The sequence below is a fragment of the Cervus elaphus genome, chromosome 5 (assembly GCF_910594005.1).
Source record: "Cervus elaphus chromosome 5, mCerEla1.1, whole genome shotgun sequence".
Taxonomy (NCBI): Eukaryota; Metazoa; Chordata; class Mammalia; order Artiodactyla; family Cervidae; genus Cervus; species Cervus elaphus.
The window spans coordinates 123,366,872-123,382,111 of record NC_057819.1 but is presented as its reverse complement, the minus strand read 5'-3'; the positions used below and the strand labels follow the sequence as shown (position 1 = coordinate 123,382,111).

At 60.3% G+C, this 15,240-nt stretch overlaps 1 protein-coding gene across 5 annotated transcripts in view; it reads left to right on the top strand.

Moving 5' to 3' along the window:
- Positions 1 to 15,240, top strand: part of BAIAP2 (BAR/IMD domain containing adaptor protein 2) — a 63,841-nt gene that overhangs the window by 46,244 nt on the left and 2,357 nt on the right. For 2 of the 5 annotated variants that reach the window (XM_043905260.1, XM_043905265.1), the window contains exons 7-13: positions 1,576 to 1,728; positions 4,417 to 4,641; positions 4,779 to 4,980; positions 5,632 to 5,833; positions 6,340 to 6,408; positions 6,755 to 6,917; positions 8,715 to 8,749. In XM_043905260.1, coding sequence (XP_043761195.1) covers positions 1,576 to 1,728; positions 4,417 to 4,641; positions 4,779 to 4,980; positions 5,632 to 5,833; positions 6,340 to 6,408; positions 6,755 to 6,917; positions 8,715 to 8,749 — 1,049 coding nt within the window. Of the gene's footprint in view, positions 1 to 1,575; positions 1,729 to 4,416; positions 4,642 to 4,778; positions 4,981 to 5,631; positions 5,834 to 6,339; positions 6,409 to 6,754; positions 6,918 to 8,714; positions 8,750 to 9,385; positions 10,873 to 11,218; positions 11,268 to 15,240 lie in introns of those variants that run through there. The other 3 variants (XM_043905262.1, XM_043905263.1, XM_043905261.1) reach the window with 3 other exon arrangements.

Genomic DNA, 15,240 nt, shown 5'->3' with positions numbered 1-15,240 from the left:
TGGGTAGGACAGCCACGGAGCAGAGTGGGCGGGGGCCCTCTGGGGGTTTCAGTCTAGTGCCGGGTGCTGCTTAGGTGATGGGGCGCAGGCAGCAGGGGCCTGCATCAGCGTCTCTGTCTCTGAGCGAGCCTTGCCCCTTCCAGGCCCTTGTGTCCAGTGGGTGTTCCCACCCTCAGGCCTCTTGTCCACATGGGGGCTTCGGGGTGTGAGCCAGCCCCTTGGTGGGTGGCACCTGAGGGGTCCTTCCACACAGCATGGCCTTGCCCACCGTGGCACCCCGCATCTGCAGACTCCCCTGCTTCCTGGAGGAGCCACTCTGCAGGCTGGAGGGGCAGAGGCTGGAGGTCTGGGTACGCACGTGTTTCATGACGTGGGGCTCGGGGGCGGGGGTGGGGGGTGGAAGCAGCCAGCAGGGCTGCCCTGAGGGCCTGTCCCCTCCTGCTCGGACTTTGTCTCCAGGCACACCTCGTGGCCTGGCCAGCCCTACGGCTGCTCCGGAGGACCAGGGCGGACTCCTCCAGGGTGGGGGGGTGGGCTGGCCATGTGGAGGCCCATTTAAGCTGCTCTCAGGGCAAGGAGAGTGGGGTTCAGTGTTGAAGGCAGGGTGGTCTACAGGTGCAGGGGAGCAGAGTCCCTGTGCTGGTGAGAGTGCTGGGCAGGCAGGCTCACGCTGGCAGAGCCTTGTGCTGGGGACAGCTCTGGGGACCACCCATGCCCAGCAGGCGTTTGCCCTCCAGCTGAGTGCCGCTACGAGGTGGGGGGCAGGGAGGGGCCAGGAACAGCCTGCACTGCACCCACCCAGCTCCGCACCGCCCACCCACGCTGAGTCAGAGCTGCAGGGGGAGGTGGTGAGTCAGGTGGGGGAGGCCGCCCCCTTGTGGCCCGGGTCTGCCCCTGCTGGAGGATGGGGCTTGATTCTGTGAAGGCTGGTCCCCTGGCCAGCCGGGGCCGTGGAAAGGGATCCCAGTTCAGGACAGAGGAGTCTGTGCCCCTTGTGGAGCGCGGAGTGGGCGTGGAGGAGAGAGGGGAGACAGGGAGGGGGCTGGAAGGGTCTCCTGCGTCCCAGAGGCGGGGCCGCACACAGGCGGAGGGCCCGCAGGCCTCCCTGGGACAGCTGCCCCCGGTCTTGCTGGGACTGTTACTGGAACTTTCCATCCTGCAGAACCAGAGCGTATTCTGGCGTGCCCTAGCATCGAACTGTGTGCTCTGCCCACCCCCGAGGGATCCGCGTGTGAACTAGTCATTCTCGAGCACACAGTGCCAGCTGAGCTGTCCTGGTCTTCTGACTGTCAGGATGGCTTTTATGGTTGGTGTCGGGGTCTGAGGGAGGTGCCACACCAGCCTCACCGGGCAGTCTGCCACGTGGTCCCCACACGTGCAGCTGCCAGGGCGCCAGGGGGCAGTGGCTCAGCAGGGTAGCCTCATGGCCAAAGTGAGTCACACAGCCAAGCACCCGCCCCAGTGGGCTGGTGGGGAGGTGTGCTCCCCCTCCACAGCCTGTGGGGCTGCTCACAATGGGAAGTGATGGGATGTTGTCCTGTTGCGGGCTCATGTGCCTCTCCCACCCACCCCCAGTACATCGATGCCATCGGCAACAAGCAGGGTGAGCTGGAGAGCTACGTGTCCGACGGTTACAAGACCGCCCTCACCGAGGAGAGGAGGAGGTTCTGCTTCCTGGTGGAGAAGCAGTGCGCCGTGGCCAAGAACTCCGCCGCCTACCACTCCAAGGTGGGTGCCTGCTCTGCGCGGGGCTGGGCCCTCACTGGCACACACTGCCTCCCTGAGGAACACGGGGGCGTGCCCCACCTTGAGCTGTGATGAGGGAACACTGTGCTGAGCGTCCCGTGCATTTTCGATCTTCTCGGGGGAGAGTTCTGGAAGGACAGTTACCAGGTCAAGGTTGCAGATGTTTTACAACTCCCAGTAGAAATTGCCAGGTGCTTTTTTTGAGAGCAATTACACCAGTAACTCAAGCTTTCCTGGTGACTCTGACAGTTAAGAATTTGCCTGCAATGCAGGAGACCAGGGTTTAACCCCTGGGTCAGGATAATCCCTTGGAGAAGGGAATGACAACCCACTCCAGTGTTCTTGCCTAGAGAATTTCATGGACAGAGGAGCCTGGCAAGTTACAGTCCACGGGGTCGCAAAGAGTGAGACATGACTGAACAACTAACACTTCAACTTTCACTGTTCATATCGCTCCTCCAGGGAGCGAGCTCTTTGGGAAGCACTGCAGTGCCAACCCCTATAGAGGCTGGCGTAGCCCCCTGAGGCCACCAAGACCCAGAGGACACATCTCCACTGCAAAAACAGTTTCAGTGGGGTTTGTGTTCCCTGTAGTTCACAGGTAGGAACTGGAGTGGGGTCAGAGCTGTCAGCTGGAACATTCCAGAATATTCTGAGAGTTTAGGTGTGGTTTGGCAACCCAAGTCAACCAGTCATTTGTGTCCTTTTTCCATAAAGGGGTTCTGGGGGCAGCACTTCACATGTGTTTGATCCGACTCAGCTTCTGGTCCCCAGGCTGGGGCTGCCCAGGGGACAGATGCCCTCAGCCTCCATGGAGAGGCTTCTGCCTGCCTGGGCCTGCTGCTGCCACAGGTGCAGCGCAAGGACAGTGACGGGCCTTGTGTCCTTTGCAGGGTCGGGGTGGGGCCACCCTGCCGCCTGAGACTTTGCGTTCAGGTCCTGTGCCTGGAGGGCTGGCTGGCAGCAGGGAGGCGCTTGCTAGAGCCGCAGTGCTCCGGCAGGGCCGCCGCAGCACCCACGCGGCTCCAGCAGCCGTGCGGCAGGCGTGTGCGCCCTCTGGCGGCTGCTGGGCCCTGTGGCTGCTCAGGGAGAGCGCGGACCCATCTGTGCTGGAAGGAAGGCAGGAAAGCCATCCTTTTCCAGGATGCCACCATCTCTGTCTCCTGTGGGGGTGCAGATCATGTTTATGCGAGATGACTTCCCAAGAAACTGGACCCCAGCCCCCCAGGAGGTTTGAGAAAGGCACAGGCCCTGGGTCTGGGGCACCAGGGCGTGAAGGCAGGATCCCACCTGCTCTTCCTACCAACAGGCAGCCAGCATTTCCCTGGTGCCTGGGTTCAGGCCTGACAATGACAGGGCCGTCATCTGGGTGGGAGCCCTGAGTTGTCCCTGTTGGTGCGGGTCCCTGCTGACCCAGTTTCTCAGCACCAGCCCAGACCCATGAACTATTCCTTTCAGCCATGGGCTGGATTGTAACTGTCTTCAGTTTTGGCCATTGCACCGGGAACGTGGCCGCTGATATGTAAACCAACTGACCTGGCTGTTTTCCAGTTAAACGTTCCATGCAGATGAGCAGCCAGCCCTCATGCAGTGTCTGCTGGCCCCTGGTCTAAATCAGAAGGTGGTGGGGAGACCCTGGCCTGCCGAAGGGCTGTTTGTCCAGCATCTTCCCGTTCTCTTATGTGGGCGCCACCTCCCTGCCCCAGACAGAGGCCAAAAGAAGTGGGAAGATAAGTGAGGAGAGACAGTGAGGGCTTGACAGACCCGTCCGAGGTCCTGGAGACCTTGACTGCCCTCAGCTCCACCCGGGGTGGGTCTGGGATCTGCATGGAAACACAGTTGTATCACGTGTTGCAGGTAGGGTAGCCCACTTTGGCCAGAGGGCCAGGACAGGGGAGGCACAGCCGTTTCCAGGGCCCTAAGTGTGTCCATGCTGTGGATTCGGGACCCCTGAATGGGCTGCAGGGGATCTCAGGCTAGTGTCTTGCTTTTGGCCACACCCGCATCCTGGGACCCTGCTCAGGCCTGTGGCTTCCTCATGCTTTGTCAGGCCCTTGGCTCTCTGGTCCCCTGTGTCCTGGGCAGACCCTGGAACACTGGAGGGACAGCTGGGCTCGAGGGCCCCGGGTGGGGGGCCAGACTGCAGTTGGGCCGTGGGCAGCTCTGTTCCTTCCCCACAGTCCCCTCTCAGTCCCTGTGAGGTTTCCTGGCCCTCAAGTCTGCCTGAACAGCACTCTTCCTAGTACCTCATGGTTGGCCCACAAAGAGCCTATTCCTGTTCCGTGGCTGAACACGTGAGCCCCTGTTCTTTCAATTCCCTCAGGCCCCTGGGGAGGTTCCTCTCGGGTCAGGCCTTGGTTTGACCTCATTCTGAGGGGTCTCTCAGCTGGGGGGCTCGCTGTACCATATCCGGCCCCTTTCCCAGGTCTTAGAGGTGTCTCACCTGGTGGAGGCACCCCACCTGGCAAAGAGCAGCCCCAGCCAAGTGTGCCCACCTGGGGGCGGGTGTGTCTCTTCAGGAGCCACCTGGTGCCAGCTGGGAGCTGAGGGGCGATGTCTGTGAGGTGGGCCAGAGGCCCTGGCCTTTCCCGGCCCTGTGGGGAGGCCCCCTGGCTGCGGGAGCCTGAGGCTGGCCCTCACGCCTGCCCTGTTCGGCTGCTTCCACTCCAGGGCAAGGAGCTGCTGGCACAGAAGCTGCCGCTGTGGCAGCAGGCCTGCGCCGACCCCAACAAGATCCCCGACCGTGCCATGCAGCTGATGCAGCAGATGGGCAACAGTAACGGCTCCATCCTCCCCAGTGGCCTGTCGGCCTCCAAGTCCAACCTGGTCATCTCAGACCCCATTCCGGGGGCCAAGCCCCTGCCGGTGCCCCCCGAGCTGGCCCCGTTTGTGGGGGTAAGTCCTTGCTGCGGAAAGTTCTGTGGGTGTGGGGAGGGTGGTTCCCCTTGCTGCCAGTGGTGGGCGCCCTAACGGGGCCTTGCCGGGCCCAGGCCCTCCTGCCACACCACACCCACGCCACCCCTTCTCGACAGCGGCTGTCTGCCCAGGAGAGCGCACCCGTCATGAACGGCGTCTCGGGCCCAGACAGCGAGGACTACAACCCGTGGGCTGACCGCAAGGCCGCCCAGCCCAAGTCCACGTCTCCCCCTCAGTCTCAGAGCAAGTTGAGCGACTCCTACTCCAACACGCTTCCTGTGCGCAAGAGCGTGGCGCCCAAGAACAGCTACGCCACCAGTAAGCACTCCACTGGGGCCCTGGGTCCACCCAACCCGTAGCAGTCATGACATCCCTGAGGGGAGGCTGGGGGGAGCCCGGAGGCTCACGGGCACGTGTGTGTGCAGCACCCTGGGGACCGCTTTGAGATTTCCGTCCTGGATCCTTGAGCTTGACTGGGCTTCTCTGCTCAGTGAGTGTGGTAGGGCAGGGCGGTGCAGGGACGCCAGCAGCTCAGCCGGTGACAAGAGCCCGTGAGGGACACAGAGCACCTTGCTGACCGTGGGACCATTCCTGGCCCCGCCTCCAGCCCGTCTGCCAAGGCCGGCAACCCCCCATCCTGCAGCCCCACCAGTGGGCCTTGGCCTGTGAGGTCTCCGCATTAGCAGATGGGAAAGCTGAGGCCTCAGGCCCAGAGAACTGCCCCAGCTAAGGAGCAGCAGGTCAGAGGCCGCATCCACATGCATCCCCACTCCCAGCTCCTTTCGGAGTCTGAGCCAGACAGCCCTGGAGGCCTGGCAGTCATCCATCAGGGTGGACCGTCCACCTCCAGGCCCACCTGGGGGCTCCAAGTGTCTCACAGTCAGACAGCCGAGCTGATGGGAGGATGACCGCACCCTTCCCTGCTCGGGATGGAGATCCCCCTCACACCTGCCCTGTTGTTCCCGGCAGCCGAGAACAAGACCCTGCCGCGCTCGAGTTCCATGGCCGCCGGCCTGGAGCGCAACGGCCGCATGCGGGTGAAGGCCATTTTCTCCCACGCGGCCGGAGACAACAGCACCCTGCTGAGCTTCAAGGAGGGCGACCTCATCACCCTGCTGGTGCCCGAGGCCCGAGACGGCTGGCACTATGGAGAGAGCGAGAAGACCAAGATGTGAGTCTGGCGGGGGCGTCAGCCTCCTGACCCGGGTCTCTGCGTCCTGGCTCTGGGTCCTCCTTCAGACCGATTATCCAGGTCCCATGGGTCCGTTAGGAGGGACAGACGTGGCCGCAGGCCCCCACCAGCCCTTGCTTCCATGTCCCTTGACTCGGCCTGGCACCTCATGTGTGCGCATGGCACCTTCCCCGTGGCCCCGTGGTGGCTCCAGGCAGCGTCTCCTGTTGGTGCCATGGCTTTGCAGCCATGTGGAGCTGAGCCAGGAATCCCATCATGCTTGTTGAAGAAGTTAGAGCCCTGCTCAGTCCTGGCACCTTTGCTCACTCACAGCCTCACTCCCCTCCAGGGCAGGGTGGGTCAGAGCTGGATGGATGCCCAAGTGGGGTCTCCTGGTCTTCCTGGAGTGTGTGCACACACTCCCTCCTCAGAGGCGTGCAGCTGGGCTGGGGAGCGGGTGGGACCTGGGGCCAGAGGACGTGCTCTGACGGGGCCTCTTCTTCCAGGAGGGGCTGGTTTCCCTTCTCCTACACCCGAGTCCTGGACAATGATGGCGGGGACAGGTTGCACATGAGGTGAGCATGCTGACAGGGCAGGTGGCTTGTAGCTCGGGGCAGGGGCTGCATGTTTGAGACCCTTGGGTCCAGGGGTGTGGAGGTGCTGTGAGGGGTGGAGGTGTCTGAGCTGTGTGGGGAGGGTGGGCTCACCTGAGATGTCAGCAAGCGTGAACTTGGCTTCCACACCACCACCCCCCCAGCAGGCCTCACACTCTGCTCTTAACAGGGGGTGGGGTGGGGGCCAGGGGAGGCCCAGGCCCACCCAGGCAGCATCACTGCCGCCTTCTGTTCCACCCTCCTTGTGGGGCCAAGGGACGCAGGGGGCCCAGGTGGGCCTGGCTGACCACCCTGCCCACCCCCACAGCCTGCAGCAGGGCAAGAGCAGCAGCACGGGTAACCTCCTGGACAAGGAGGACCTGGCCCTCCCGCCCCCCGACTACGGGACGTCCTCCCGGGCCTTCCCCACCCAGACGGCCGGCACCTTCAAGCAGAGGCCCTACAGCGTGGCTGTGCCCGCCTTCTCCCAGGTGAGTGCAGGGCCACGGCAGAGGCTGAAGGTGGGTGGGTTCAGGGTGCCTCCACCAGAAGGCCTGGTGCTCTGGGGGGTTTGGACTTGGCCTCCACACTGCTGCGGTGGCCTCAGGGGTCACAGCCCAGCATCCTCTCTAGTCTCAGGGCTCCAGAGAAGCACAGAGGCCCCTCTGCCCGCCCTCCTCTCAGCCTGGGGATCACTCTGGATGCCATCTCTTGGGAGGAGGAGCCCCTTCCCTGAGACCCAGGAGGCTCCTGCAGTCATGGGTCTGAGTGCAGATGGGTGGCTGCCTTGTCTCTGCCTGAGACGTGACCAGAACCTTCTAGTTAGCATGTGTCTGGGCTCTTAGGAGGCAGGGCCAGCATGTGTGGTCAGCCTACCTGGAACCAGGGAGCCAGAGGGAGAAGATCAAGGCTTGGGTACCTGGCGGGTCCTCCCGTGCAGGGTGGTCTTCAGGTCAAGGTGGGACTGGGATGTGAGTGTAGATGGTGCCCACAGCTCTGCCTGGGAAGCTCGTGGGTGGGAGAGGGCCCAGACTTCCAGGACTTCCAGGACGTTTGCTGTGGTGGCATGATGGACAGGGGCCAGCAACTTTGTTCCATGCTGGCCTCCAGGTGGGGGCCTCGCTCCATCTCGGGGCCGGGGGACCCAGGTGGGGGGAGAGGAATCAAAGAGCACTCCTGTTTCTCTAGAATTTGGGCAGCCAGAGAGTTGACCCAACAGTGGGGGGTGGGGGCGCTCCCAGGGGGCTCCCGTGTTGACAGTGTGATGTCAGAAGGGGGCAGGGCAGGAAAGGGCTCTGGGTACGTGGTGGCCGACTCACCCTGTCCAGATGTCTGTATCTGTGTCCTGAGTGGCCTCGCCCACCCCTCCCTGCCATCAGGAGGGCTTAACTGGTGCGTGCTATATGAGGTGTCCAGGGTGTCTTCAGAGAATTGATGATTAGGCCCAGGGAAGACGTGATTTAAGATGACTTAGGTGGTGGGTGGGGCAAGGCCGGGTGGTGTGGCTGGGCCTTTGGATGGAACATTTTGGAGATGGTGAGGCTGGGTCAGGGCGAATGGCAGGGAGGGCAAGACTGATCCAGCCTTGGGGAGGCATGGCACCTCAGGGGTCATGGGGCCGGCCTGCAAGACACCCCAGTCCCTCTCCAGCCCTAACAGGCCCCATGGCACAGCTGGCCAGGCCTGGAGGGGTCTGACCACTGCTTGCCGCTCTTGCAGCCCAGTCTTTGGACTTGGTTTTGAGGCTGAGAGAGCTGAGGAGGGTGTCCCCAGTACCCCTCAGTGGCTTTGGGGCAGCAGCTTCTTTGGGGCCAGGCAGCTATACAGTGGGCATGTTGGGGCTCAGGGGAATGCTTGGCCCAGGGTCCAGCACAGGCTTGCGTGAGGCAGGCTGCCTTCCCTGCATCAGCCTCTGCCAGCCCAGCTTCCCCACCCAGACCCCACCCTCCACTATCCACCCTCCACGGTTTCAGGCTCTGGGTTCCCCAGGAAACCCTTACGTGCCAGGTTTTTAATCACATGACCCGCACAGCTGAAGGGCCACAGGGAACATGTGCGGAAGGGGGTCATCAGGTGACCTGTCTTGTGTGAGCTCTCTGTCGGCCACTGGCCAGATGAGGAGACATCCCTGTGAATCAGGGAGGGCCCTGCTGGGGGTGGGAGGGGCCCTTCATGTTCTCAGCCGCAGGCAGCATCACACACCCTGGGGTCAGGAGGGGCCCCCGTCCTGCAGACCCTGCCTCAGCCCCTGGCTCCCCAACCTGACCTGCTTCTGTCTTCCTCACCAGGGTCTGGATGATTATGGGGCACGGGCCATGAGCAGGTAAGAGATTTTCAGACTCATCTTCGGGAGCTGTGGGCGGTGGGGAGCCGTCCCACCGGAAGCTGGAGTCGGGTGGTCCCTCTCCCAGGCCTGCTTGGTTGGGGCTGGGCTGGAGACCACAGTGTCTCCACTCCCAGACAGTGAGCGGGGCCTGGGGCGCCTGGTCTCTGACCCTCACCCCGCTGCGCCCTCCCCAGTCCGCTCTGTAGGGCATGGCCCTCAGTGCAGGATGCCCTGACCCCTGGCAGCAGCTGGGGGTCCCTGGATATCACCTGTTGGGGGAAGCGGCCCCTCCCGGAGCTGCCTTCACGCTCCCCTTGTGGGTGGGTGGGAGCCAGGCCTGGCCCTGTGCCCAGGCTGGAGCCAGGGACCCACTGCAGCCGCTCTCGGGCCTCTCATTCTCTCCTGGGGAGGCCTCCGGGCTGCCCGCCGCCGCCACGCAACCCCTTGGCTGGTTGCTCTGTGGCCCAGCTCTTTCCTGGCGGCCAGGCGGGGGGCTCGTCTGCCCCCTGTGCCCCTGACGGGGGCTCCGCCCTGGCCCAGGCTCTGGGGGTTCCCGCCCCTGCTTCCTGAGGGCCAGCTGGCCGGCCGCGGGGACGCGTGTGGCCCGGCAGCTGTCCTCTGCTTTGTTCGCAGCGGCAGCGGCACGCTGGTGTCCACAGTGTGAGGACGCTGACCGGGCAGCCGCTCGAAGAGCCCCGCCGCCCCCGCCCCCGTCTGTCTGTCTCCATCGGTTTCCTCCTCCGCTCTCGTTGGTTTCTTCCTCCGTCGTTTTTCTTTCCCACTTGCCCACTCCCCGCCTTTCGGTTGGTGACCCCAGACTCTGTGATCCCCCAGGGTCCATGGTGCTGCCCCATACCCGCTCCCCGTGTTTACACACCCGCCCCCCGCTCCCCGTGTGTCCCGCCAGGCGGGGCCTGCCGCCAGGCAGCGCGGGCAGGGCGTCCTCGCCGCAGCCCCCCTTCCACCGCCGTACTCACGATGCGCTGTCCCTCTTTGAAGGCTCACCATGAGCCAGGTCTAAAGTTTGAAGAAAAAGAAAAATTCAAAAAAAAAAAACAACAAAAAGATGAAAAACAGGAAAAGGACTTTTTTTTTTCCTGAACAACAAAAACAGATATGCATGGACTCCGGTGTACGTACTGTTATCTCGCATCCGACCCCCCAGCGCACACTGGCACCTGTGTCGGGAGAGGGGGGTGCTGGGGGCTCCGAGAGGCTCTGGACCTTGGGGGCGCCCCTCCAGGCTGCACCCAGAGAGGGGCTGGGGCCAAGCCGGGGGGGCCTCCTGAGGAAGCTGGCCGCTCCTGTGAGGGAGGCCCCGGCCCCGCCCGCCCGCCCGCCGGGCCCCTGACGGCTCCCTGGTCCCTGACGCCGCTGAACAATGTGCAGACCAGAGCGCGGTGCCAGCCTCGGGCACCATGGCCGTGACCGCACAGGGCACTGGCGGAGAGGGGGCCCGGCCGCACTCGGACATTCCAAAGACCTCCAGAGACCACCCCCGCCCCCACGTGTTCTGGAAATCGTTTCTCTGACCCGCCCGTGACAGAGTGAGGGTGGCTCCGGGCGCCCCCCTGCGCCCGTCCCGTCCTCCCTAAACGCTCTCGTGTGTCTCGGTGGCTTCAGAAGCAGACACGCTGGACCCAGTGGCTCCTGGTGTTGCCCTTCACGCCTTGAATCTGGGAAGTGAGCGAGGGCACAGCCGCTCCGCCCTTCCCACCGCAGGAGCCCCCGTGAAGCTGTGGACCTTTTTCTGATGTGATTTAGCCAAACCCTCCCGCCCCCTCCTGTGGACTAGGACGTGCCTGGTAGCGTGTATGAGAGAAGCAGCTCAAGACGCAGACAGACCCTGTTTTATAATTTAAGGAGAAAACAAAGCCAGAACACGGACCTTTGTAAAAAAAAAAAAAAAAGAACCTTCTATGTTGGTGTTCTAATTTTGCTAAAAGATCTCAAATCCAGGGGATTCCATGCTCAATGGATGAATGTAGACACAAAACCGCAAAACTTGTATGAAGATGTAAAGTGCTGAAAATATTTTTCCTGTTTCCTTTCCCTTTTTTTTTTTAATCTGAATTGTGCCCTGTACTGCAGTTGTTTGAATAAAAGTTTTATTTATTGCATCCAGTTGAGTGTGGCGCCTCCTTCCAGCCCTGCTGCGTGCTTCTGGGCTGTGTGCCTGCCTGGCCACCTCGCCGACAGAATGAGGTGCAGATAGCATTGGCCCACATGGCTCTCCCTGGGCGCAGCTGGGGAGGCCCCTGCCCCAGTGAGAGTCACGTGGGCTTGATCCTGGGATGCTCTCCCAGGGCTGGACAACCAGCTCTGCCCTGCGTTCAGTGGGTCTGGCTCCAGGCAACGTGCCTAACTGCCAGGAGCCCTCATCCTCCGTCCAGCTTGCGTCCCCTCGGGGTCCTCAGTGCTCCCACCCCTCTACCTGCACCAACCAAGCCTTGTGTTTCCTTGCAGTGCCGATGTGGAAGTGGCCAGATTTTGAGCGGCCCCTGACTAGAGTTAGTAAGTTGCCCTGGTTTTCTTGTGCTGGTCAGCCTGTGTTCCCAGCAGCTCCGGAGACCCTCTGACCCGGGCCAGAGCAGGGTCTGGGGTCTGCTGAGCCTGCCTCCGCTCTCGGCTCCAGCCTTCGCTTCCCTTGGACCTGTCCTTGGCCTCTCGGGTTTCCTCTCTCTGGAAGCTGGCGGGTCTGGCCTGGCCCTCTGTCTGGGTTCCCTGTGCCTCTGCTGGGTGCTTTGGCCACAATCGGGGTGGAGCCTGGTGATCAGCTGCCAGGCTGGCTTTGGGCTCCTTGGGCTGAGTGCCCTTCAGACCAGTCTCTGGGCGTGGATCTGAACCTGGCCTGGCTGGCTCCTGGGCTGGTGAGTATTAAAGCCCCTCGAGGGCTAGGGACCAGGATGGGTCTGGGGACAGTGCCATGGCTGTGGAGAGGGCCACAGGAACGCGCGGGGGAGCAGGCTCACACCTCTGCCCAGCAGTTGGTGGCTCTGCTGCCCGTCGTGCCCACGCACACCTCCCCTCTGCCCTAACGTGGCCGAGGGGCTACGTCAGGCTTTCCAGCTTCCGCCCCAGTGGCCACCTCTAACTCCCACTTGGTGATGGTCCTTTCCCTGGTGCCCCTGGAAAGCAAGCACCGGCAGCCAGGTGGGGAGAGCCCACCGCTCTGGGCGCCTGTGCCTGGGTCAGGGCCGTGCTGCTCCCCCCATCCCACCCCAACCCCGCTCCCTGGGAAGATTGCCGCGTGAAGCTGGCACATGGCCCTTTACAAAGACGGCAGTCCCTTCACCCCCTTGCTTGTCACCGTGACGCTGACCTCCCTTTGGGCAGCCGGGCCACTCTAGCAGGGCCTGGACCCTCCCTCTTCTTTGCTGCCTTTGTTGGGTTTGGTTTTGGGTTTGGTTTTGGCCACACTGCGTGGCTTGTGAGATCTTGGTTCCCCATCCAGAGATCGAACCCAGGCCCCTGGCTGTGGGAGTGCAGAGTCCTAACTACTGAACCACAAGTAGTTTATCTGTTGTTTGGTGTTTGTTTATTTATGTTGCTACCCTTCTCCTGAGCTGCAGTGTGATTCCTGGATAACTGGAGACGAGTGCTCCTCAGATCACGGTGTGGGGGAAAATTACTTGGACGCCGGCTTAGCGCGAGCATCCTGGGCCCTCCTTCTCCCCTGCCTCTGTCCCTCCCGTGACGAGATGCTCTGAGACACCTGCATCTCCTGCCCCCAGCCGAGCAGCCCCCACTCTGCTGCCCCTGTGGTCCCTCTGAGTTATCAGGGCCCAGCAGATCTGTTCCCCTGGAGGTACTGAAAGGGGGTGAAGGCCCAGGGAGGCTGGTGTGGCCTCTGCCTGGAGCAGAGCCCCGGGGGCACGGTGGACTGGGGAGCACACAGCACAGCGGCCGCGGGGCCTGCCTGTCCTGGTGGTTCTCCCAGGGCAGGGGTGTCACAAGGCACTGCTGGTTGGCTGCGGGACCTTGTTCAGCTTTGCCCAAGCTCACAGCTCTGGGGAAGAGACCAAATCAAGTCCAGAAGGGCCGACGTTCTGAAGCTATGGAAGACACGTGGTAGGAGGAAAACGTCTGGGCCAAGTTGGAATACACGCTGTAACTGCCCTCCATGCCTCCTGCTCCGGAGTCGCTCCAGGGTACAAGCTGCACTTCATGCTGCCTGGGTGTTCTCAGAACCACCCCCTTTCTCATTCAAGAAGTGGATTCAGAAGATAGCCCAAGGCGATTCCCCCAAATCCTCAGTGACCAACGTCTTCGGGAGGCTGAACCCGAACGCTGCTCGGCTGCAAGGGTCCCACCCTGTCAGGCCAGGCGGTCTGCAGAGGACTGGGCAGTGGGGACAAGGGGCAGGGAGCTGGCTCACTCCTGCCTTCACCACACCCAGGACTTCAGGCCTGCCCCCATCCAAGAATGCAAATGGATTCCATATAAAAGCTGCCACTGTCCCCATGTCCCTGCTCAGGAGGGGGACAGAACCCAGCCCCTGTTCCTCTGCCAGAGTGCCTCGTGGCCCTCCTTGGGGGAAGAGCCCTGGCATCCTGACAGCTCTGACCCTCACACACTCCGACATCTCCCGTTTGGGTTAAGAGGCGCTTGTTCCATGTCTGGGTGGTCTGCTCTTGACTGGCCCCAGCATCCGCCCCTGGCCGTGACAGACATTTGCAGGACAGGAAGATCAACAGTGGCCCCAGTCCAAATCTTGTCCTGTTCTGTCATCCCACCATTGACCCCAGCCACCCACCCTGGGTCACTAATGTGTTCTTGGAATGGCTTATAAGCTTGTTCTTTCACAGAATGTTCCAGAAGGTAGTGGGCACCCATGGGGGCCTTGCCCTTTCCTCTGGTGCTGAAGGGTAGGGGTGTCCCACCCCGGGGTCTCTGGCCAGGGCTTGCAGGAGAGAGTTGCTCCAGAGGCCTGGAGCAATTGCAGCAGCCACCTGCTTCCTCTAACCTTGCAGGGTGTACACGGCACACGCTTCCACGGTCACACTGTTTTCCCTGCAGGCTGTACACGGCACACGCTTCCACGGTCACGCTGTTTTCCCTGCAGGCTGTACACGGCACACGCTTCCACGGTCACACTTTTCCCTGCAGGCTGTACACGGCACACGCTTCCACGGTCACACTGTTTTCCCTGCAGGCTGTACACGGCACACGCTTCCACGGTCACACTGTTTTCCCTGCAGGCTGTACACGGCACACGCTTCCACGGTCACGCTGTTTCGGGCAAGGAGATAAAGACAGTGTGGCTCAGAGCCAGGCAGCCTCTTGGGGAAGATCTTCCTGGTGCAGGTGACAATGTGGGTTTGCCACCAATCCTTTTTTTAAATTGAAGTGTAGTTGATTTATAGTGCTGTGTTAATTTCTGTCATATAGCAAAGTGATTAATTTATACATATATATTCTTTTTTATATTCTTTTTTGATAGTTTACCATAGGATACTTAATTGCCTGCGCTACTGTAGGACCTTGTTTATCCATTCTGTAAATAATAATTTTCAACTTAATCCCAAACTCTGGATCCATCCCTCCTCCCCCTTGGCAACCACACCTCTGTTCTCTGTGAGTCTATTTCTCTTTTGTAGGTAAATTCATTTGTATCATTTTTTTAATTCTACTTACAAGTGGTATCATATGACATGTCTTTCTGATTTACTTAGTATAATTTCTAGGTCTATTCATGTTGCTGCAAAATAGCATTATTCCATTCTTTTTTATGACTGAGTAATATTCCATTGTATATATAATCATTTTTAATTCATTCATCTGTCAGTGGACATTTGGGTTTTTCTGTGTCTTGGCTATTGTGAATAGTACTGCTATGAACATAGGGGGTCCGTGTATCTTTTTGAATTCCAGTTTCCTTGGGATATATGCTCAGGAGTGGGATTACTAGATCACATGGCAACTCTAGTTTAGTTTTTTGAGGAGCCTCCATACTGTTTCCCATAGTGTCCGTACCAATTTCACTCTACCATTTCTTACTTGTAGACTTCTTAGTGAGGTTGGTACCTCAGTGTAGTTTTGATTTGCATTTCTCTAATAATTAGTGATGTTGAGCATCTTTGCTCATGTCTCTTGGCCATCTGTGTGTCTTCTTTGGACAAACATCTACTTAGGTCTTCTGTCCATTTTATTGATTGGGTTGTTTTTTTGTTGTTGAGGTACATGAGCTGCTCGTATATTTTGGAAGTTAAGCCCTTGTCAGTCACATCATTTGCAGATGTTTTCTCCCAGCCCGTAGGTTGTCTGTTTACGGTTTCCTTTGTGCAAAAGTTGGTAAGTTTGATTAGGTCCCATTGATTTGTTTTTGCTATTGCTTCTGTTGCCTTGGGAGACTAAGAAAACATTGGTATGGTTTATATCAGAATATTTTGCCTATGTTTTCTTCTCGGAGTTTTATGGTGTCATGTCTTATATTTAAGTCTTTAAACCATTTTGAGTTTTGTTTTTGTATAGTGTGTGAGGGTGCA